Below are 24631 nucleotides of genomic sequence, written 5' to 3'. Positions count from 1 at the left end.
AGTGTTCTTCCTGCTGTCAGCAATCTTTCTTAGGCACAGAAGTTAATCCCAGTGACCGATGAAAGCACAGTAAAATTGCCAAAGCACTTTGGCACAACCTGAAGGCTTTCTGGCCACCGAGCTCAGTGCCCTTCACATTGCCCATCCTTCAGCTGCCCCCTCCTGCCTTCCGTTCCAGGCAGGAAAACATGACTCCCAAATGCAGGACAGGCTCACACGTGCCCAGCACGCACCTACTCACCGTCAGATCAGCCTCACACCTCCCAAGCGGAGGAATGTTGGAAGCACTTTGCTGATCCTGCTAAGGAATGAATGCAGAAACGAAGCACTCAAACATCTGCACGTTTTGTTGCTCAGCCCCTGGGATTTCACTCTGCCCCATGTCAGAGCCGTGCCGTGAAGCAGCCCACGCACACAAAGGGCTCATTTAGAGCTGTGGCATCCAAGAGGAGGAGGGAGGGAGTCGGATTTTGAAGCACCAGAAATATTTTAACTGCACATTAGGGGAAGCAAGCTGTGAATGACTGCTGCCCTGTACAACATCACTGCTGTGCTAACACTTGGAAGCACAACACAGCTCTCAGACGTAAAGAGGAGCGCGGATGTAAAGAGAACCACAACACCGAGGGTCCCAGGGGCTGTGCCAGAAGAGACAAAAAGCAGCTGTTTCACAAAAGCTCACTTTCCAGGTTTATTAAGTAAAGTTAACTGAATCGTTTTCATTTTGTGGGGATTCCTTTCTGCCTCACCCGGCGGGCCGGCAGAGTCGCACAGAATCACGGTTGGACTGTGACAACCCAAATACAACTTTGGCTCATCTCACCGCTGACACATATGGAATGACTTGGGGGGTTATTACATGCTGTGTCTGCTGGAGGCAGGTACATGTACAGATCAGCACAAGTTGCAAATGATAGTTTACATCCTTTCAAAACAGAGCAGGGCATTCAGCAGATGCGCTGCAATGAGAAGACATATGAAAAAGAAATCATACAGACTTGCAAATACATAAGAAGTTCAAGAGATGCAAGAAACCTCAAACACAAGAAATGTCAACGGGGAAAAAAAACACTGAACTTCAGACACAACGTGTTCAAATTAAAACCCGGCTGTAATTTAAATTCTCTTCAGGATGGGAAACAAACAGTAACGCAATTTAAGAGAAACCAGGTTTTGTCCTGGGAGAAGCGTATCCAAAACCACGGATGCACAAACAGGTTCAGAATTCTAAGCAAAATGTCCCTGGGCATTGGTGTACTTGACTCTTGGAGCCAGAGCAAAGCAATTCATTACACTGCTGGGCCTACTGCTGGGTGTCGGTGGCACAACAGCACGTAGGGTTCCAGATGTCAGAGAAGGCAGCGCGCAAACTGCTGGTTGCAGAGAGAAGTGCTACGAGCCACATCTCCCAGGGATTGATAGAGCAAGGGCACCTGACTCCGGCAGCCTGGCCTCCATTGCACACACCGTTAGTGTAATGCTCTGCAAGGGTCTTCAGTTCTCAGCTCACTCCTTTCTCAGCCTGAGTTGTTTCTGTCTTGTGCAGGAGCACAACTGGCCGTGAAAAATTATCCAAAAAACGTAAGGGACAGGACCAAAGAAAACAGGCTGAACCTGGGGCTGGCTCCCAGCTCCTACTTGCAAATATCTGATAGAGGTTGGAAATTTATCTACAAAAGAAATAATATAAATGAAATAAAAAATGGCACCGTCCACAAAATTAAAAAAAAAAACAAACAAACAAACTTACAACACAGCCTCGTAAAAACGGCTTTGCAACGAGAGCTCAGTCACAAAATAAGGGTTCTAGCTCTCCGTACATCAGAAGAGGAAACAAAGCTAAAAAGTACTAGTCCACATTCTCTTAATAAGTTAAACTTACTTTCCCTCCCCCTGTCTACAAAAGGGGTAGAAGCAAAGGAGAAAAGAGGCTACCAAAAATAACGAGAAAAAGAAAGAAGAGAGAAGGAGAGAGCGCGCGCAAGAGAGAGCAGTCTGTGGTCGGAGGCTCAGAGCAAGGCTGAGTTCCTTTTAAGGGTTTAAAAGATGCAAAACAGTTCCTCAGAAGTTCCCTCTCTTCAACAGTTAGTTCAATGCTGTAGCCATAGAAACTCAAGTATACATCGGAGGAGAGATTCTTTCAGGCAGATCGGCCGCCATCCGGAGAGCTGCTGAGCGCGTGTTAATCCTCAATGATTATGGGTTCATCATTCATGGGCTGGCGGAGCTGCACTGCCTGGATTGGCCGCAGGATAATGGGCTTGTAAGGGCGTCTGGCGGCTCGCTTGGCTTCGGAGGAGGAAAGCAGCTTGCGGATTTTCCTGCAGACAGTAAGGAAGAAAGGAATGCATTACAGAGACCGAAGGCTTAGGCGTTGCAGGCCTCTCTGTTTCCCCAAGCAGAGCCAGGCCTGCACACGCAGAGGCTGCTCCCTAGCGGGATGGACTGACGCTGTTTATTTTGGCAATGCTTTCCCCGGGGAACTTTTGTTTTCCCATTTATAAACCCATCAATGAAGAGGCCGACTGCATCCAGCGTTCCAGAAGCCTCTCCCTGCAGAGCAGAAGACACCCTGGCCCAGTTTCACAGGACTGGGGTCTGCTGCCATAAATGCATCAAGCAAAATAGTTCAGACAACCTCATCGCTCATTTACTTTGATGCATGCAAGCACATCCACACGACGTGCTGCAGGCAGCTCTGTGGGAATGCACAAAGACAAGCAGCAAACAAATCTATGGCAGCTCGGGTCACTTCCCTGCCTGCTAATCTAATCCACTGCTGCCATTCCCTGTTTCCCAGCAGGTGCACACAGCTGCCTCTCCCCACAGACACAGCCAGCACCAGCCAGCAGCTCTCCATCCCCATGGAGCTGTATCACTAGGCTGAGTTCCCACAGGGCAGCTCCAGGGCTGCCACTAACGAGGGAACCAATCCTGCAGCCTTGTTTTTCTTTCTTAATAATTATTTTTTCACTCTCCCCAGTGGGAATGCTACCAAGGCGTCTTCCCCTTCTTATTTCCCCTGCTCTGCGTGCACCCAATCTAGAAATGAACAACATTCAAGTTCTGCACTTGTTAAGAGTTTCTCTACACGTTACAAGGCCAGCAACAAGTCTTACTGGAGGCAGGAAGCAGATTTCCATTAGAAGAGAAAGTAAAATACAGACAAAGATACAACAAAGGCTTAAAATTAGCAAAATAAGGTGGAAAGAAACAATACAGAATGACTAGTTGCTTCCTTCTGTTGATACCAGGCTTAGAGTTAGAGGAAGTGCCTTAGAGAAATCTGCAAAATCAAAGAAGTACACTGTATAATTAACGTGAGGAAATCAATTCCAGAGGATGTTGTGGTGGTCAAAAGCATATAGAGATGAGAAAGGAAGGTGATAAATAATCACAGGAGTAGTCCAGCAGCACCATTATGCACAGCCTTCAACTCAGGAACTGGGACCACAAGGAGGGGTTGATAAGGATGCCTGTCCTGTAGACTCCTTCCTTAAAGGCTTTTTAGCTTTTTCAGTGTCAGAGAGATCTGACACTGCCTGAGAGGAAGGGCAGCCACATGGCTTCACAACCCACAGCCGGACCAGCTGCCCCCCAGAGGGTAACTGCTACATTTCTGATTAGTTGACCTGTGTGTCTGTCGAAAATTCAGTCCCAGTCACACGTATAGACATCTTCACTACAGGTCCCTATTTCTCCAGTTTCTTCTGAAGCTGAAGGGGTATGGGGTGGGGAGGGAAGAGAACTGGGGGGAAAGCATGTAGGAGCAGGGGAACCTTGAGGGGAGGGTTATTCCAAGACTCATTTTGCTGAAGTCCATCTACTTTTCAGCCAGCAGAGCTTCTCACAGTGTCTGTGCTCTGTCAGACGTGCTGCCATCAGAAAGAATCTCTCCGCAGCTCCACATTCTGATCAACTCACGCTGTGCCTCACTCACATAAATTATAAAGGCTGAGCTCTGTGCTCTGACGCTTGAATTCAAGAACTTAATACTTTCAATCTACCAACTTCTCAAGCTGCTCCCTCACAGCTATCCAGTCTTGTAGCACCGTCCTCAACAGTACCACACAAAGGGGACAGAGGGGGGTAAAACTTCAGGAAAACCTGCTTTCTGTGACCGAAAACACAGCCTGGCCCTCAGCTGGAGGACGATATGCAGATAGCGCTGTTAGATTGATTGCTACGGAGCCTACACAAAGCTCAGCTTGTTCCGGAGTTCACAAACAAGCCTTACATTCCTGACACTGGAATGCAGCAGATGGCTCAGGGAAAAGTTAGAGGTGAAATGCCCAACAGAAAACCCGTGCCTCTCACAATGCTACATGGCTCAAAGCTTCTCTGCTTTTCAGCAGGCTGCCAAACGTCTCTTTTCACATTCATCAGGCAGCAAAGCTGCTGGACAAAGAAGCCTGTTCTTATTTTCTTTTGAAGAGATACCATCTTACTGAACTGATGCCTATTGCTGTGCTCTGATTGCCATGTTTGAGATGTGCTGCTTGCAGTGAGACTGGTCCTTCCTGCCTTGGTCTGTAAGCAGTTCTCACATCCGAGCCCGCAGCTGATAAATATTCTCTCCGTTCTGTACAGATCTAAGAGCAGGGCTCTGTGGTTATATTGAAACATTTCTACCACAGATCTGTAGTAATGCTTGTGGCTGGGACAATAAACGTGGCAAGCAGTTTTTTTGCAATTGGAGGATCGTGAAATATGCCTCGAGCATGTGAGGAGTGAGTTAGAGATTGAAAGCCTTGCATTTGCCATGGCACGTGGCTGTGTCAGAGCTGCAGATCTGTAAAGGGATCCCAGCACCTCTTCATCAGAGCAAGATGACAGGAATAAAGACATGCTTCCCTTAAAAACTAATGAATTCTCTCACTTTGCTTTCTATTATACAGCGGATCCCACTGTTTACTTTCACAGCACTTCTCAGAAAGAGAAGGAAAAGAAGAGAAGAGAGGCTTATGACATGAACCGGGGTGAAAAGCACAGGTGGATGGTAACTTGAACATCACCACCTCAGCTCACATACAAAGCCCACTGCTAGAAACAGAACAGTCACTTGACTCCTGAAATGCTTTGCAGGCTAAGGAGGAGGTTGAGGACATCACAACTCTGGACCAGCCACGCACTTCATGATTAATACAAGAATGCTCAAAAGCAGCATCTTATTTAGTAGTACCACAGAGAACAAGCACCCAAAGCTCACATCCTCCTTGGTTACTTGTAAGGACACAGGCACTCCATAGTTGTCATGCCTGTCTCTGCTAGGTGCTGGGCAGAAAGCTGCTGTTCCTGCCTCCTGGGGGGCACAAATGATGTTCTGGGAAGCAATACAACAGATTTCAGCGTGCAAGAAGGCATACAGGGCAATGCAACATCAACAAATTATTGCGGCCAAGAACCTGCACCAGGGGAGATATGTGCTCCAAGAGTGGATAACGCTGTGCATAGTTCAGCAGTTTTCAGTGTATGTAAACATAAAAGCCTTTATAGCAAGGCAGAGCAGTGAATGCAGTGAAGCTCCTCAAGCATTACCAATGCACCAGAAGGCCCTATTCTGTTTCTGATACATTGGGATAGGATCTCCACAGGCATTTATAGGTCTAAACCAGGTGAATGTCTCTCTCGTCTTCTTCACCTTACTGCTCATATCTTAAAGGAATTGCTCAGGAACAAGAATCTGCTTTTTTCTTGAACGTAAGCACAGGATGAGGCACTAAGACATGAGACATATCCAGCTAAGCCTCTATCAGTCTAAGCACCAGCAGCAGTGCCTGTATGCAGTCTGCAGCAGTAACCTCCACGTGGAACAGACACCAGAAGACATCCCTTGAACCCTCCTAAAAGCCCAAGCTTCTCACCTGGTTTCTTCAGTGGCCATGTAGAAAACATCATCTGGTGCATCAATCCAGTTCATCCTCCTCCTTTTCACTGGAGGCATGGATCCACCACGAATTAATCGGACTTTTGTTGGGTATGATTTCCCATTGAGCAGCAAGTTTCGGCTTGGTCCCTGACGTGATACATAAAAAAGTACAGTTATGGGCTGCAACAAGCCTGAACAGCACGTGATAAGCGCTCAAACAAAGGAGAAGACAATTAAAAGTTTGCATATTAGTTGTTCAGAGGTTCTGGGAAACATGTACCCTTCTTGCCCATAACTGAATGCAGAATTCACACAGAAGCAATTGTCCACAAGCAGTAGAAGTTAGGCACTTCCATTATACAACAGGGCAGCAATACTTCAGCGACAGAACAAATTGCAAATGGAAGCAATCACCAATAATCTGTTGTTTGTGTCTGAAAGATGACATCGAGTTTGAAAGACTGAGCACGTGACTTAGGTTTCAGCTGCTACCATAAACCTAGAGCAACTCCATTGATTCCAGGGAAGGAAGTCTAGTTACACAGCATGTGAAATAGAAAAGTTTGAATTTACATTTATTCTGGGGCACCAAACTTACCCAATGTCCTTTTTGTTGTAAAGAGGTTGTTATTTAATGATGATGGTATATAATTGCAACAAGTTATTGTAAACAAATCTACAACTACAAAGCTTAGCTTCTTTCATCACAAAATCTCTTTAGCATTTAACAACACAGATTTCCCAAATAGAATACATTCACTTTGTGAAATGACAAAGCTATCATTTTCCAGACCCACAGCCCCCTTCCACTCAACTGGAAAAATGTGAGCTGTTAATAAGAGAGGTGCAGATGCAAGGGAGCAAAGGATTAAGCTTCGCAAATGCAGCTGTCCTTGATCATTTGAAGTCCAGTTCTGCTGCCCCTCTTCCTGCTGATTAGCACACTGAGAAATCCCACTGAAATTGGTAACACTGGACAGTCAGGAAAGATGCAAAATAAGGGCCCAGAAAGAATGGATATGCATGAATTAAAGCTGGTCAGAAAACGCCAAGAAATGCCACAACATTTAATTCCGGTACCTCACAGGCTAGACCACCTCCCCTGCTGCACCAAGGCTTCCCATTGACCATGAAATGGGAAACTGAGCACATTCAGGAGGGACGTCCCACCTGGCAGAGCCACCTCAAAGGGAAAGGAGGGGACACGAGGTGCACTCAAGCCCTAAGATGGGCAGCTGATGGAAAAAACCCACTCAACTTATTATAAGCAGACTTCAGTTCGTTCAACAAGAGAGGAAAAAAACCACCCTGCATCTGACATGTTCTATCTGAGGAGAAAATAAAAATTGATTTATGACCTTTTCTGACCAGCCTTAATCATCTCTGTTAGACATACCTGCTTCTTGTCAAACAAGAGGGTTTGAGGCTAAACAAACAAAACCCCACCCTTTAGAATCCTAAGCTCTTTAAAACTGTTGTACACAAGTGCAGTAACAATTTGATTTCTTAGTTGCCCAGCTCCATGATATTATACACAACAATTTTAGCACCACAGCAAACCACGGAAATACCTGAAGAAATTGCTTTTACATTCCAGGTTTATTAAGGAAAAGGTTTCCATTGAAAGACTTTTGTCTCCTCTGCCCCTCCAGATTTCTCCAAGAACATTCTTCCACTCATGTTACGATGGAAAGTTCCTCCCCATGTGCTATATATGCAGAACAACTCCCAAGAGAGTTCTTGGAAATACCTAGGAGGGGGACCTGTGTGCTTCAGTCACCTTTCCTCTGCCTGCACAGAGCAACGTTTCAAATGGCACATCCTGAAACATGGACCTTCAGTTTTCAGTTCAGTAGCATCTTCTATCGAGCAACCAGAAGTGAGGCAGTTCAGGGTCCCCACCCTTGTGGCTAACAAGTGTTAGGTCGTCACACTGCACTGAGCTGGTTTATACAGCAGACACAAACAAGTAGCCAGTCTCCTCCGCGTCAAGAAGTGAAGCTGAATGCCACGAGAAATGTAATTTGCCACTTCGTATCAGATGCTCAAGTAAGAAACCAGATGAATGCTTCATTATTTCCAGCTGAACAGCATTCTCCAGATACAGCCTCCTGCTACTGCCCACCAGCTGAGCACGTCACTATGTCGAATACTTGTGGTCACTCTTTGGTGCCCATCGTTCAGGCCCGATTTATCCGTGTTGGAGTGACTCTGCTGACACCAATGCACTGTGGCAGCTCACCTGCTGAGGCCAGCTCCACTTCATCAGCACCCCAAGCAGATCTTCTCTGGCCAGAAATACAATTATGCTTCAAGCTCTCTCCCATGAGCAGAGAGATGTGAGACTGAGGTCTCACAAAAACTACCAGTGAAGGGGCAAAGTGACGCACAGCCTTTGTGCTGGGCCCTTCTCGTGACGTTCACTCTGGTGCGACAGCATTTTGCCAGAGATGCGTCAGTCAGACTGGCTATTTGCTTCTGTCCTTTGATAACTCTCAGCATCGTGGATGAAAGGAATCGTTATTACTCCAGAAAAAAATAAAGGAACACAAAAGAACAAGCATTCTCAGAAGACAACTCGCACACCAACTTCCTAAAGAAAAAAACAAAACAGAACAGACTTTTCCAAACAAACCCTTCCATCATGTAAGCCTTCCTCCTTCAGTGAAACACGTTCCATCTAGAAACACATCCCAGAGCTTTGCTATAAACAGCCACTCAGTTTCCATAGGAGCAGAAAGAAAACGTTCCATTCAGAACAATCTCACTGATGTAATCACTGATTTGAGTTTTCAATTTTATTCAGTCATTTGGACCTTTCATATGCCCCAAAATAATTGTTTATTCAAGTTTCCTGAGGAACTGGGAAGCGTGACCAGCTGCAAACAGCAAAGATGGAAGTGAAACACTACGGTTTAATGGGGTGTTCTATCTAGAGAGGGTTAATAGTAATTGTTTTTCTTTTCCCTGTTTGGTTAAATGAGCATTCTCTTACCATTTGTCTGGTTTGTCCGTGGTTAGGCAGACCTAACAAACAGGAAAGAGAATAGAGCTGGTAAGACCATTGCTTTGCCAAGACAGAAAAAGTACAAAATCAAAACACGCAACTACGATTGCAACTGTGTTGTTTTGCTCAATAGTTTTCTACCAAACTAACTTCTTCCCTCCTTGGAACATAACTGGGAAAAGAGCTCCCTTAACAAGGTGGTTTGCAGAGCAGAGCCCCCAGATTAAAAGCATTTCATTTGCTCAGTCTTCTCTCCATTTACTCACACTGTCAAACTACCACTGCGAGTACACCTCCTCTTTTAGACCTGAAGTATTCCTCAAGTCCTTGGGAAAAACTGATGTTCTGGTTTTATTGAGGAATTTACTGGTACCGAGAAGGGAGAAAGTAGAAGGTATTATACTGTCCAGACAGCAACAAGTAACACCTTTCCTGTCATCCCTAGGTGCCCAGGGAACAACGTGCTCAGATGTCAGCTCTGAGCTTTTAGCAAGCAGACTGCAGAGATAACCTGCTCTCACCTACCACTGCTAAATCCTTCCCCAGGCTCAGCCCCATTTATCACTGAGCACAGCCCTCCACGCAAAACCCTTCTCCAGCAGCACAACCTGTGCAAGGAGGCACCAGGGCTTGGTTATACTCGATTGCCACTTCCTACCCCATCAGACACCCATCACACCACCATGAGGTATGCGCTGCGCTGTTCCTCACTAAGATGAGAGCCTGCAGGTCTTGGCACACAAGAGAACAAAGTGCTGCTCTAAGGCAGCAGAGTACGGCACAGAAAGGACCAGTAGATCTAAGAAACACTTTTGTTACGACTACTTGGTTTCCTGAAATGCATGCTCCTAGGAAACATCATGCCATTAACACTAAAGCTCTAAACCATGTTTCTCAGCCCCTTCTGGCTGAAAAGCAAGAAGGTTGGTGTAACAAAGCAAACACACAGTACTGGTACCAGCTACAGAAGCAGTGACTAACTCTGCCTTCACATTACTAACAAGTTTCCCAGCACAACTCTTTCAGTGTGGCATTTGCTGTTTCCCACTGTTAGCTAGCTAAGCTGGGATAAAAACTGCAAAATATGGAACCCAGCAAGAATAGACAGTACAGGTGATGGCCTGTACTCCAGCAGATTCCTTGAAATCCTCCTTGGTAAGAGCAAACAGGATGCACTCGTGGCAGGTACAGCAGGAAATACAAGGCACAGTGATGTACCGTGAGGGAGAAGGGCGCAGTGAGGGATACCTTGCTGAGCACTGAGCATCACAACACCACATTAGCAATCAACAGTTCACATAAGGTTTACACCAAGTTTGTTTTCATTCAGTAGAGATGTATGCTATTGGCTACTTCAAATGTGAAGACACATGCTTTTTGCAATGTTTTTTGGTTAAGTATCCAAAGAGATGAAGAAGCAGTGCCAAGATGACTTCCACCAAATCTGCAGAACAGATGTGCCATGCACCAAGATGACCAGTAACAACCTCTGGATGTTAACAGAAGTGACATGAGTGCCAGATAACTGCTCCTCTTTCACACAGAAGCAGCAACATCCAGCTGCAGGCAGCTGCCTGTGCCTGGACAAAGAGACAGTGCCTGCTGGGACAGCACAGCCAGCAGGACATGGCCCAGAGCCACTGGCTGCAGCCCAGAAGCTGAGCTTTAGGGCTTGCTTTCTTCCTCTCCCTTCCCTAACAGGAAGATAGTACTTCCCTCATTCACAGGATCTCTGGGAGATGTAAATCCATGGATGCTACGCCTTGGACTGAAGCCATGTATTTCTTGCTAACCACACTCAGGATTAGCTCTTTTTTCATACTAGGGAATATGAGCCTACAGGAGCAGCTGATACGTGGCTCCTGCTGTGATGACTACTGCTGGTTGTACATCAGACAGAAGAACTGTTAATCCTCAGCATCAGAATTAACCCAGAATATTCCAGGAGATGCTGGCACTGGCACAGGCTGAGGGCCAGCTCTGAGCCCCAGAGCTTCCAGTCCTCAGACAGTGAGGAAACGGTGGTCTACAACAGGGACACCCTCACCCATAAGCTCTGGCTTCTGGAAAAAAATGCACGTAACAAAATATTGCTTCAGTAAAATAAGACACAAAAAAATACGACTTCCATACAATTCATCCTCTTGCTACCATAGCAATAAGGCAGCAGTTAGCTACTTCTCCCCTTCGTCACATTCTGATAACTAGAGTTTGAAGGAATCGATATGAAAACAAACACTGAAAAGATCAGCTTCAGTTTGCAATAAAAATAATCACAGTACAAGTATAAGCAGCTGAAGTGCTGCTGCTAAGTGAGCAGCTTTTACCCAGATCAGACACCTAAGAGGAGCAGACAGCATAACATCTGCAACACACTGCAGCACAGCTGCCACAGCAACAGGATGCAGATGTGCTGGAAACCATGGATCCTCACCCAGAGGTTTTAGTGGCTTCTTTGTAAGAGATGAGGTCTATCAGAGATGCACCTGTAAGAACTGAGTATCACAAAGAAAAACATCTACAATGATGACTCCAAGCAAGTCTTTCACTGTTTTGCAGTCAAAGACACTGACACACGTTCTAAAACCTCAAGACCATGTGTTTTGTTGGTTTTTTTTTCCTGTAGCACTGAGAAAGCTCAAGGCACTAGAAGAACTCTTCCCATTCAGTTCCTCCTGCCAAAATTTCCACTACTTATTGAAAGTACCAGGAGGTCCCAGAAGATTAGGTGAAGATGAGCCAAGCAACATACACCTGCAGGTGCCCTTTGCCACAGACCCTTCTATACTGTTACCAAATGGCAGCCAAACAACTAAGCAGAGCACAGAGCTTAAAAGAGATCCTGGAGCAAGCCTCCACTCCTGACAACTTGGTGACTGCGGTTCCCCAGGCATAAGCACAATTACAGATGAGATTTCAGTCCAAAATGGTCACAGCAGGTCACAACGGTCCACTGAACCCTCTAGCAAGATCAAAGCTGCAGATATCACCCCTTGATCTACCAACCTGGTTCTTCTCACGTAACAATCTCCTACCACGTGGAGCTAATTCTCACTTTAATAAGGGAGTAAATAGCAAACAATAACTTCCTGCACCACCCATAGCAATACCCCACAGCACCCCAGAGGGTAAAGAGAGCTGGCACCAACACCTGGAGGGGAAGGTGGGCTCTGGTTGGGAAGGGAGAGCAAACCAGCACACCCAGTACCTCTGACACCTGAGGAGAGACTTGCATGCCCATTGCTACTGCAATTCTGGTTACTGCAAGACAACCCTAGCACCCGAATACTATCCAGAAACCACTCCCATAGCTCAAATTCAGCCTTTTTCCTTTTCTAAGCCATACATAACACATAACTGCCATGCTGAAAAGGAGGAGCCTAAATCTTCAGCAGCACACCCAGCGTTGCTTGGAGTGGAGGTATTTTCAGCTATCACGAAGAAGCTGCAGGATAAGCATCAAGTATTGCTGTTCTCCTACTTGGCTACAAGTCTTCCAGCACTTCTCTGTGCTGGAACACACACCACTGCCTATACACTTACAGACCATATGACAGTGCAGCACAACAAGTGTGCACAGACCTAACCCTGGTATCAAGGAAGAAGAGGAGCCCAGCCTCCAACCCCTGGACATAAACTGATGCTTTTTCATTCTTTGTTCCTAGATCTTACTCACTCCACTCTTCAGCTTATGCACCATGCAGAAAAACACAGGTCCTCCATCTTGTGTAAGCCTCATTTTTTAACTTTTTCAATCTGTGCAGACATCAATCACTCACTGATGGCATTTTGCTTTCACTTCTGCTTACTGAAGAGAAGTATCACACAGAACATGCAATATGCAGCACCACTCATAAGCACATCTTCAGTTACAAGGAAAACTGAGAACTCAGACAATACTTTCACAACCAGTCAGCTTAAAATGCAGGCCACGCTAAAATACATTGCTTTCCAGATCCACATGCTCTTTATATGCATTTTCCTTTTCCAGAAGCACTCCTGCTGGGACTCCATCTTTCCTAGCCGTAACAAAAACACCAACAGTACCACATTTGTGAGCAAGCCATTAAAAAAACAGCAGCATGCATGAATGAGGTATGATGAACAAGGATTTTGCTTCCAGGTTAGCAGTTCACTGCCAAAAAAAATAAAATCTGTGTTGACATACACACACATATACAGAGTTTTTGCAAGCCTGCAAGAAGGCCTTAGTGCCTCTCTGACACTGCTGAGAGTGTGTTCCCATTGTGAATGGATTGAGGGCCCACCTTCCAGCAAACAAAGGCTATAAACCTTCAGGAACACAAGTGCAACAAGCAGAACAGGTCAGAAATTGTACCTGACACCACCTGGACTAACGTTTTCTTCAAATTCTGTTGTATATGAAAACAATGTTAAAATTGCAATTTACTTACCTAGGTAAGTTCCTACCAAGATTGGCAAAGGAAAAGGAAAAAAAAGATCTAAGGTTAAAAAAAGGGAAAGGTTCACATAGTTCAGAATACAGTAGCCCAGCCCCATGCAACAAATACAGAGACACAGACTGTTTTGTTTGTAATGGAACACAGAAGTGATTGCTTGTTGGACAGATAAACCCAAGACAACATTAAACAACCAGCATTCCAAGTAAATCCAAACAGAGCAGCTTGAACTTTGTACGAGTAGTTGTCCATTATCCACCTCCTTCATTTAACCCCTGCACACAAACTGTGCTGGATTTGGACAGACGTTCCTAAAACATTCAGTCTAAGAGTTCACACTGATGTGCTCTGCAGTGCCTCACAGATGATGTGTTTGTTGGTGCAAAGCTGGACCTTCCAACTACAGGAAGCCACTGGCCAAGCAGGTCCTGGCTCCATCTGAACGTATCTCACTGCTACTCACCCTCATTCCTAAAAGGCATGGTACACTCTGACAACTGTAACACACTGAGTGGTTAAGAAAAAAAGTCATCAAGCCACACAGCTTGCTGCTTTAGGGCTTGGTGATTCTAATTATATGGACTAGAAATCACTGAATTACTTGCTGTTGTTAGAATTAAGAGTATTGTACTTTATATATGTATATATATACACACATATGACGTGTATATATGATGCATATCACACAGACTCCACATACACACAGAAATTCAGGCTTTGTATCACTGAGGTCATTTGCAATTCTGCCTTTGCATTCTTAATCATTCATTTCTTCATTTATTTCTTCTCAGATTAATTGCACCTGCTCCTAACAAAGCCTTGGGATATGAACTCTACTTGCATTAAATCAATATTTACATCTTATTCTGTGCCACTGCTCATAAATTAAATGGTTTTCACTCTTTGTTCCAGAGTGAAAAGTCCATCTCCCCATTTCATTTCCAGTTCCTTCTCCATAGCAGCAAAAGAAACTCATCATAGCATCATGGCTAAGCTGGAGACAGTGGGGAAAAAAAAAAAATAATAATTCAACATCTGAATACAAAACACTAAGTAAAATTCTCCAAAATAACCTCTGCTTTTGACATAAGATCTAACCAAACAAACTGCACAGGCGCCTGGGTACAAGAAGCATCACAAGCTACCTGCCATTCCTCCCAGCAATGCCACTGCTGGCAAGAAATAGTCTGCCTCAAGCAGCACCAAGCATTTTTGATCCTGGCCTTAGCACTACACTGAGCTGGACATCAATAGCTCAAGCCAGGACTTCTCACAGTACTGCATCATTATTTCCCAAGGGAGCGATACTGGCACTTGTTTACAGCCATTCCTGGATGTGCAGGGGTACCGGCCAGGTATCCTCAACTTTGGAAGTGTCACTGCTGATAAAGGCAGAATCTTAATGCACTTTATGCATCAAGGTAACATCAGTTTTTTTGCAAAGCCTAAGTCATTCCAAAGGTGCTTTCTGGCTCAGTCCAGTTTCCCACCTAGTGATGCCAGGGAACATCCCTGTATTTCCACTGCAACAGCTGTTATTGATCACAAATACTATTTCAATTTTCATGTTCATCTCTTAATAATTACACTAATGCCACTCTAGGCTCACAGAGGTGTAATGCTTCCAGTTCCAGGAGTTCATTCATGTTGTCACAGAAGGAGCTGAGAAACAACAAACCAGAACACATTAAATTTGATCAACACTCCATTTTGTTCTAGAAACACCCAGCAGCAGAAGCAAGGTATTCCAACAGTTAATTCATCTCACTCAAAGATCTGCAGCTTGTTTCCAGCCCAAGTCTTCCTGCTGTACCTTCTGGCTGCTGCAGCTCATTATTCCAGTCCCAGCTAGACTAAATCGCCCTCTATTATTACACTTCTGCTGCTCTTCTCAGCAGAGACAAACATCTACAACTTCTGCTTTGACAAAATTATTTTCCATGATGCAGCGTGCTTTTCAGGCCTTCATCATTTTCACAGCTCTCCCTCTCCAGTTTTACATGGAGCACAACCCATACCACTTTTATCAATGCATGTTTGTTGCCAGGAAAAGCCTTCCCCCTTTGTTCCTGTTACTCCTTCATGCTCCCTTCTTTTCTGCCAATTTTAGAGCGCACGTGACAACCCTGAAAAGCTCATTTGATTAGATGAAAGCTAGCATGGTGCAAGGGAAAAAAAACCTCACAGTGCTCCCTCCCTTCACCCTATAGGGATCTGTATGGAAGAGCATTACCCCATGCTGAACAGCTGGAAGGACAAAAGTAACCAGGGCCCAGAAAGTAAAACGTCCCTTCATCTTCCCTAGAGAAACATTCACGGCAAATATTGTCTGAAAAGCACCAGAACATAAATGGAAAAAAGGAATAAATGTATGCATTTTTAACACCTCATTGTATACTACAGCTTATGAGACTCCCTGTGCTTCTGATGTTCCAAAAGCAGAGATCTGCACGAGTTTGTCCATGCAGTCTACCACCGAAGGAGTGCTGGGAAAGACAGGGTGTGCCTGGTGATGCCTCTAACACAATTTCAAGAGGGGAAACAAAAATACGGATGAAAGAATTATGCTTTTCTATAAAACAAAGTGGAAGGGGGAAAAAAAAGCCATGTGAATTTTCTTGCCCTTGGAATTGAAGCATCAGGCAAAACTCTGGCTGATTGTACAGACAAATCACATCTGAAGCTTGGAAAAGTTTGGCTGCAGAGGGTTAAACAGGGAAGTTTGAGAACAAGGATAGCTAAAAGATATTCAGCTGGAGTAGCTAGAGAAAGATCAACATTTTCAAGCAAAAATCTCTCACATTAACATTTAACATCTTAACATTTCAGCAATTTCCAATGTTTCCATAGCTAGTTACACTAGTTCAGGCTGCTGCTCTGTGACGGCAGCCTCCTTTCCTTTTCATCCTTGATCTCTCCCCACCAAGATTCCCATTTCCCAGCATCTCCTTTGCTCCCACTACTACTTCTCTTCACAGGGAGCTCGAGCTGCACAGATGAGGTGATCTTCTGCCCCTAGCCTTTCCCCTTTCAGTCACCACTTCGCTACAGCCAGCCAGTTAGGAACTAGTTCCCATTTATAGCAGAATATTCACAGCACTTCATTAATTAGGCTTTTCTGAGGACTGAATTCCAAAAAAGAAAGCAAAGCAACCTCTCGATTCCATACTGCTTTAGGTAGGAGCTGGCCACCAGGAAAGTCATACTGACCCATCACACACCGCCAGCTTCGCAACCCATCACTCCTTACAGCACAGACAACATCCCCCACGAGTTTGGAAGGAACAGCCGAGCACCAAAAGGCTTTTATCACCAGTTTTCAGCAAAGAGACTTCAGCTGAAGCCCACCATACCAGTTGTTTGCCATTAGAATTCAGAGATTGCCATGAGGTATCTTCCAGATGCCACCAGCACAGCGTGCCAACAGAAAACAGACTGGATAATCCATGTAACACTGCAGTAAGTTATTATCTCCTTGGAAACTGTTTCAACAGAAGTAGACAAAGCGTCTGTCAGCCTCTCCCTTCAGTTTTTCTTTGCAGTACATTCCTATGTAAAATGACCTAAACCAGCCAGTACGCCACTGTGCTGTGGAAGAAGGAAACACTCAGAACACCCTTCCTGTAGTGTCTGTAGGAGCTACCCAGTACATCTATGTTTACAAACAAGAATCTGAACGATTACAATAATTCATCTTTACTCTCATTAATTTTTTCCTCATGTTTTAGGACTGTTATAATCCCAAAGTCAGGCACTTCTGGATAGATGAGTCCATTTCAAATCCTTCTACACAGTCCTAACTTGTTGGCTCCTAAATTCTGGTTGCTTCGCTCTCAGTGCCTTTCACTCTTTCCACAATGCTTCCAAGTCATACTTTGTCTCTCTTCTGACCTCCTCCCCTCCATCTGAACAAGCAGACCCCAAACCAACAAGGTAGTGTGACTCCATTCAGAACCAAGGGGATGTCTCACACCACATTCCCCATTGTGGCACAGCACAGACAACAGGTATTACGCAGCTGTTGCTCATGCCAGCACAGCTAGCCAGCTCCTGTGCAGGGCACCTGGGCACTAACACTGAGCAGCACCTACACAAACTGGCTCCACACCACAACTGGCTCAACCAAACTCTCACCACCCAATTCCTTGTGCCCACCAGATCTCAGTACAAGTTCTTTAAGACTTGTTTCTTTGCAGGTGGTTCTTCTGCTCCACCTCAGCAAAGCTTCCAGCAACACACGTGTGGAAATTGCAGGGTGGTAAATGTTATCTATTCACAACTAATCCCAACCAATAAGCCTCAGCTGAACTGCTCACAACATCCCATTAACACTCGTTACTCCGGCAGGTAAACAGCATGGATCCGAATCACACTCCGTTACCTGGCAGTAACGTGAACAAATGGTGCTCCAAGCCTTTTGGTGGCAGGTTGGGAACTGACAGCAGCAAGCACTTGAGAGATGGCCCCTGCACAACTTCATGTATGCTTCAGAGCAACACATATTCTAAGCAGCCTGGGCAAGTGCTTCCCTAAAACTGTGCTCTGCTTACAACGAGCAAATGTTCTCTGGGTATGAAATCCAGCACTTTCCACAGGAACAGTGTGAGGGAAGGGGTGAGCTCTTCTTCAGCTCTTTGAGCCTCAACACCTCCATCCTTCAGGAGTGTGGTGTCTGCTAAGCAACTTGGCTCTCGCCTTCCTGATGAGGACATTTAACAAGGAGCAGCAGAAATGGCCACAAGGAGCTGTGGACATTTCAAGTTACTCCTTAGTTCTCTCCCTCCTAACTGCACAAGCTTCTGAGGAAGCCAGACTGAGATGGAAGAGTGCTATTATTTTTTTCAAAACTGAGAAGCACATTAAAAACTCAGGAAGAAAGTATCAAAGTATCCCAAGGACAGCAAGACAGTACAAAGATCACTGTCCTCAACCTTGCTGTATTCTCCACATGCACTTCTGCACGCATGCACACATACACTGGTAACAGTCATCTGCTATCTCAGCCATTACAGACAAAGCTTAACATCAGGGCATGCAGTGCAGGTCACTTAATGCCTAAACCTAAGTTTTTGTGTTTGCCTGTCTCACGTTGTAGATCCCAGCTATTCCAAATTGACTGTTTGCTTGAACGTAGACAAACAACATCACATGCATCTCTTCTGCATCATCCCAAACAAAAGCCTTCAGGACTGTTCTTTAGTCAAAACAGGTTGGTTTGGGTTTTTTTCCCCCACAGAAATGAGAAAAAAAAAAAAAAAAAAAAAAAAAGTTGTAATTTCTTCTGCAAGTAAAAGACATGCAGACAGCTTCACCTTGGTGAGACTGTCCACTCAACAACAGAAAAGACAGAGGCTTGAGCCTAGGACCTGGTGCAAATACCATCTTCTGTTTCTTTCGGTCAATGTGAATTTAAAGCAGTTCAGGATGTAAGAAACTTCAATTTCTTAGAAGTCAAACAGTGAAACAATAGCTAGTTTCAAACTAACCATCACAGCTTTCAGTAGTTCCATAAAACTGCTAAAAACTGTCAAAGTGAAGAGATTATTCATCAGTTCATGACTTCAGTACGGTTGTGTATGATTTCTTATCTGCATGTGGAAAGCTTGGAAGGTGAGCAGCATAACCACAGGTGGAAATGGTTACCCAAGGAACACAGACATCAACACAGAATGTACACACAGCATCATTAGCCACAAAGCACAGATAAGCCAGCAGATGAAACTAAAAGTCACTGTCCTAGCATAAGCTGAGCGCAGCTTCAAGGTCTTACCCCTGCTAGGCATCAACAGGCGCTTCTTCATGTTGCCTGATAGAGCACAAGTGAACAGAAAAGAGAAAAATATCACATCAGCAACCTGAACAACAGCAGTTTTATAAGTTCTTAATGTTAAAACACAGACAGTAATCATATGAAGTTAAAAATAAAAGGAAAAAAAAAAGAGAGCTCTATCAGCTCTATCGAAACTTTTCTGCAATTTTAGTCTATTTTGACAGGTTAAGTCTATAGGAATAACACAGCAGGAAATAATTTTTTTCTCTCCAAGGAAAAATCTGTTAACTTAACTTGTGCTCACTTCTGGGCAGACAACAGAGATCTCCCTCCCTGCTCAGAGCCACTATAAAGCTGAAGTTCCACTCCCTTTTTAAGGAGAGCTACCCCTCCATCTTTTCACTTAAGATCACTTGAATTCAATAGGCCCCTTTATCATCATCCGAGGAAAAGACTGCACCTTCTCTTCCCAGCAATCTAAGGCAACAGCAGCTCTTCAGAAAGGAGCCCTGCATTCCATGCCAGAATATCTTGTGTCTGCCTCCTACTTCAAACAGCTTCCCTTTGCCTTTTACTCTTGGGGAGACGAAGCCCAGCCTCCACTGATCAGAGGTTCTCAGTGCCAACAGAAGTGCAAGGCAGGAGCAGGTCTGTGGCACACCAAGTCTGGCACTTGTGCCTGCCCTGCCTAAGCAGCAGCCTGCCTCTCACAATGGCACACAGCCTCTGGAGCTTTTCTGAAACCCAGGTGATCCATACATTACAGAGTCACCTGGGAAACACACAGCTACTACCTACAAATCAAAAACCTGCAAACCTCGCGAGTAAAAGGAAATAACACTGGATATGGCTATTAAGGCTTTCTTCATACTACTCATTACAAAAAAATAAAAAAATGAAATAAAATAAAAAGAGAAGTTTCCCCCTGTCACACTTGCCAGGTTGGTAAAGCTAGGCAGAGTTCCACTAACATGGTAGGTAACCCTATGTGTACGCACTACCCAGGCAGCACGCACCATGTGCCATAGCCAAAAGTAGAAATGGAAGATGCAACTTCTACAAAAGGAAAAGAAAATACAACCCTAAGAAGAAAAACCTGAACTTATGCCTATAATCTTAATACCCCTGCACACCAAAAGGACAGAATAAGGAGCCTATGAACGCAATGGACACACAGCAGAAAAATATTTACCATCCATTCCATTGTGTTGTTCATAACTTCTTTTTCCCAGGATAGTTGGGGACCCATTATTAATGACAGGTGTAAACTTAGCAGGAGTCAGATTGTTGAGAGAACTGGATAAGCTCTTTGCAGGGTCTGGTTTCGGAGGACATGGATGAGATTCTGTTGTGAAACAGCAAGGAGTTACTTGTATTAACGAAGATACTGAAGTTACAGAGCTGGAAGCAACCCGCAAACTTTCAAGGTGACCAAATACATCTTCCCTTACACAAAAGTTACCTCCACCAGTAATCCTGACTGAAGATTGCTGTTTACATAAATCATTTTTTGTTGTGCTGCCTCCAGACAGCTTGAAAATAGGAAGAACAGACTGACCAGTTGTTCCCAAAACATTACATCCATGCCTGCATTAGCAGAGGGTAACCTGTCCATGCGTGCATCAGAGAATACAGCAAACAGCACTATTTCCCTCTGCCTCGCTTAAGAAGAGCTCTAAATAGAGCTTTTTTCTAAAAGCTATTTTTCTAAATAGAGCTTAGCAAGCTCCCAGTGGGCTGCTGAGCAACCAGGTCTGTCAAATTAAACAGGAAAAGGAAAAAGGACAAGTTCATGGGAACCTTCTCATCTTTTGTTGTTGTTTGTTTGTTTTTAAACCCAGAACAAGCATCTAAATCCAGAACAAAATGGAAAAACAAACAGCAGAATTAGCTTGTAGGGCTCTTTGCTTCTTTGGTTTTTGTTGTTGGTTTGTTTTAATACCTAAATACCGGAGTACTGCTTCTAAAGGCTTTCGAACCACTTGCTTTAATAGCAATGGGTTTTCAGATGCCTCTGGTAAACGTGCTGTGCCTGTAAAACAAAGAGAAAGAATTAGAGGGTAAAGAGATTAAGGTACTGTAGCAGAGCTACGTGAATAACTCAGGTGTTCTGAGAGAGCTTTCCAATCAAAACAAGCACTTTTAGGTTGCATGCATGCACGTCTCAGCAGCAAGATGCAAATACAGGAGAATGCCAAAGGTAACAGCAAACAAGAATATTTTAAAACAAACACAACCTCATGAATTTTTAAAGTTATTTGTCTAGCCTGCCATCAGATAGAGCACTCTACAAGTAGAGCCAGATTTTGTGGGAGGACTAACTGCAGGAATTGCTGTATCAGGAATTGCAACTCGATAGCAAAGGAATCCCAGAGAACCCCTTTGCCCTTTGCAAGCAGGTGCCCAGCTGCATCACCACTCACATTCTGCTTTGATTGCTGCGCTGTTAATAGGCAGATAGGGATGTCTTGCAGCATGCCAGGGGCGTAAGATATCTCGACATAAACGTCTGGCAATTCTTGTCAGTTTTGTTGTATGGAGATAAAAAGCTTGTCGTGTCTTCATAGCAAACTTGGGGCTTCCACTGTTTCGCACTGGCACACCATGAGGACTCTAAAAGGAAAGAAATAATTATTAGAGACCCTTAAAAAGCGGAAAGAATAACATAACGAATATCGTATCACACGAGAAGAAACAGCATTACAGACAAAACTATGTTCAGCACAGCTATGTACCATTGCCCAAATCTTACCATCAACGTTTGTTATTTTTTTCCAAAATATTTCAAAGGAGGTTTATGGAGGTAAACATTTTCTCTCCACGGGGATTTATTGACTTCTAGGCTGTCCCAAATTTTAACAGGGGGGTCCAAAAGCCAGTCCTGAAAAAGTTGCTGGATGCTATCATATGATTTAGTGCTTACAGAGTTTATGAAAAGACTCTCAAACATGGGGTGCTTAGAGTTGCTCTGGATTCATAATGCAAATTCTTTACAACAAAGCATTGTAGGGAGAAAAGGAAAATCGAAAGTAGCTGTATGGCCAATCTGCATCACAAGCTTACTTCCCAAAGCAAATTCAGGGCACGAGAGAACATTTTTCTCTCAGAGTTGCAGGATTTTGTTTTAATTTCTACTCTGAACTCAATGAATCAATTTCCAGAGTTCACTATGCGTAATAAAAAATAACACAGAATGACATTTATATACAACAGAGAGCAAAAACAGTATCTTTTTCATGAAAAGCAACAAAGCAAGCCAATCAAATAATTGAAGCAGTATCTCCTTGCTAACCTGCCTGTGGTTATATATGCCAGGTTGAAAAGAACAAGGTTTTTCCCTCTCACACTGTTAACATATGTTTTAACTAACAAGAGCTACAGGGCTGATGAAAGCTGGTGGTTATCTCTGCATCTCAGTCACTTCAGATGGTAATCAGAAGCTCGGAAAACAGAGAGAAAAAAGGAGAGAAGCAGAACAAGAAAGCAGCGAGAGCACAACTAGCAGACAGAAAAGAAAGAATCAAAGAACAGAATGCAGTGTGCACTATTCTGCTCTCCATAGCCACTGCAGGGATGCAGATGCTCCTTCCAATCAACTCAACTTACGATGCTTTGAGCTTACTTTGACTAAATGCCACAGGCAAAGAGAAGCTACAAACGCTTACCCAAAGACTATACAAAAGAAAGGAGGGTAATTAGCAAAACAGGAGGAAGCAGAAAAACAAGATAGGGAATCTCTAAAAAGCTACTAGCTATCTGGGATATCTAATTCTGAAAACGCCTTGGGAAAGGGAATGATTTTCAGGAAATAACAAATGCCTTTATGCAAAATCAGTCCTTATCCTTCTATGACAAAAATCATGGAAATGGACTCTCAGAAACATGGGCTGGTATCCCAGTTCTTGCCATGAGGTTGTGCCGTGCATTTGATAGCTGGTTTGCTAGACAAGTCACCTGGTGTTTTTTCTCCTTGCGGCAGTACTTGGCAACAAGTGACATACAGCTGAAGTTAACGTGCCAGCTTCTGCAAGTCATGAAATACCAGGCCCAAGGACTACAGCGGGGGCTGAAGGCATTCTTTTTGTAGTTGTATGTTTAAGAACAGGGAATGATTAGTTAGAAATCATGGCACCAAGCTTCCCAGACAAGATCATCAAGCGGTCTGTTGTGCTGCTACCTACCAAATTATTGCGGTTTGGTCCTGGTCTCTCTCCATCTAACCGAGTTGGCATTTTCAAGCCACCGTATTTCTTCCAGTACGTCCAACAGGATGCACAGAGGCGACACTGCATGTTAGGGGGACCCCAAGAATACCACTGGTAAGACTGTGTGGCTAGAGATAACAAAGGTGGAAATTATATATGTCCTTAAACGGGAGCGCTTTTCAGAGCTTATTTTCTTTAGAACCATTACAAAAGAAAGCCCACATCATAAAGACAGTGCAAAAAGACCTTAAAAACCTCATATTGGCTTTACAGTCATCACCAATGTTGTTATTTCACTGAAATTACACACAAAACCCTGTTAAAACACAAACAGAAGAAACACATAGCAGGATGGGAAAAATTCCTGCCAACGAAACTGAATTTTCCAATACTGGTCGACAACAATTTCTGCAGGGAAGGATGAAAGACTCTCATTTTGTGAACTCCCCATACATTAATTTTACAATAGAAGAACATAAGGCAAGTCTGTGACTTGACTCCTATGCCACAGTCCTATGCCACAGCATCCAAAGGCTCTCTGTACAGGAGGACGAGCATTAGAACTCAGTAGATTAGTACCAGGCAGCAGATCAAATACAGAGACATTCCATGTTTTGAAACGCACTAAAAAAATATAAGAACTCATCAAGTTCACAGCTTGGTGACTGAAATCTCTGCTCAATAGCTACCCACAATTATGTAGGACATTTACTAACTCACCTTTGTGCACTTTATAACTGTGCTTAACAACGTAAAACCAATGACTTCAAAAAACACTTTGCTCAAGTGCTGCTATGTCAAATTTGGTCCCCCCGCCATTCCAAAGCCTTCTTTGCCACCCACACCCACACCACACAGCTTTTTCTTTACTGCTTACAGCACAGCACTTACTGCCTATGCACGAGTGCCATATTTGCATGTCACTTACTATAACAGCTTTCACAGGCCCGTCCTGCTGCCGCGTTCTGTGCCTGTACTCCAGTACCATTTACCACTCCTGGTTTGACATTATTTACATTGATCTGGTTGGGGTTTGGCTTGTTACTTAAAACACAAAGCAAAAAGGAGGACAAACATTAATCAAGGCATGTAATTTCCTGTGCGACTTAAGAAAAACCATGGCTGAAAATGTTGGAAATGGAAGATTTAAGTTTCCTCACGTTGCTTTCAATAGAGGAGTTGTACTTACCAGCAATCCAACATTCACAAACACACTCTCTCTAATGACCATATGACATTAGTTAGATGCCATCTTTAAGAGACTCAAACCACATAAAAGCTACAAACAACCAGGGAAGGCAGGAAACCTGATTACAGTCCCAGACATTCTGATCCAGCTGGCAAAGAGACCTTATCTAC

General features: G+C 44.1%; 1 protein-coding gene across 3 annotated transcripts in view; it reads right to left on the bottom strand.

Moving 5' to 3' along the window:
* Positions 1 to 666: 666 nt before the first annotated feature.
* The window catches only part of MTA1 (metastasis associated 1), a 70347-nt gene continuing 46382 nt past the window's right edge, over positions 667 to 24631 (bottom strand). Inside the window, exons 12-21 of one of the 3 annotated variants that reach the window (XM_042819025.1) lie at positions 24201 to 24316; positions 23249 to 23400; positions 21491 to 21680; positions 21010 to 21099; positions 20260 to 20412; positions 19068 to 19103; positions 13292 to 13303; positions 8865 to 8896; positions 5865 to 6016; positions 667 to 2321 (exon numbers count right to left, since the gene is read on the bottom strand). In XM_042819025.1, coding sequence (XP_042674959.1) covers positions 2183 to 2321; positions 5865 to 6016; positions 8865 to 8896; positions 13292 to 13303; positions 19068 to 19103; positions 20260 to 20412; positions 21010 to 21099; positions 21491 to 21680; positions 23249 to 23400; positions 24201 to 24316 — 1072 coding nt within the window. In that variant the 3' untranslated portion in view covers positions 667 to 2182. The remainder of the gene's footprint in view (positions 2322 to 5864; positions 6017 to 8864; positions 8897 to 13291; positions 13304 to 19067; positions 19104 to 20259; positions 20413 to 21009; positions 21100 to 21490; positions 21681 to 23248; positions 23401 to 24200; positions 24317 to 24631) is intronic. The other 2 variants (XM_042819026.1, XM_042819027.1) reach the window with 2 other exon arrangements.

The sequence above is a fragment of the Centrocercus urophasianus genome, unplaced genomic scaffold (assembly GCF_019232065.1).
Source record: "Centrocercus urophasianus isolate 14NV4802_14NV808 unplaced genomic scaffold, USGS_Curo_1.0 seq_18, whole genome shotgun sequence".
Lineage (NCBI taxonomy): Eukaryota > Metazoa > Chordata > Aves > Galliformes > Phasianidae > Centrocercus > Centrocercus urophasianus.
The sequence above is the reverse complement of the archived record's forward strand: the minus strand, read 5'-3'. Positions and strand labels throughout refer to the sequence as shown.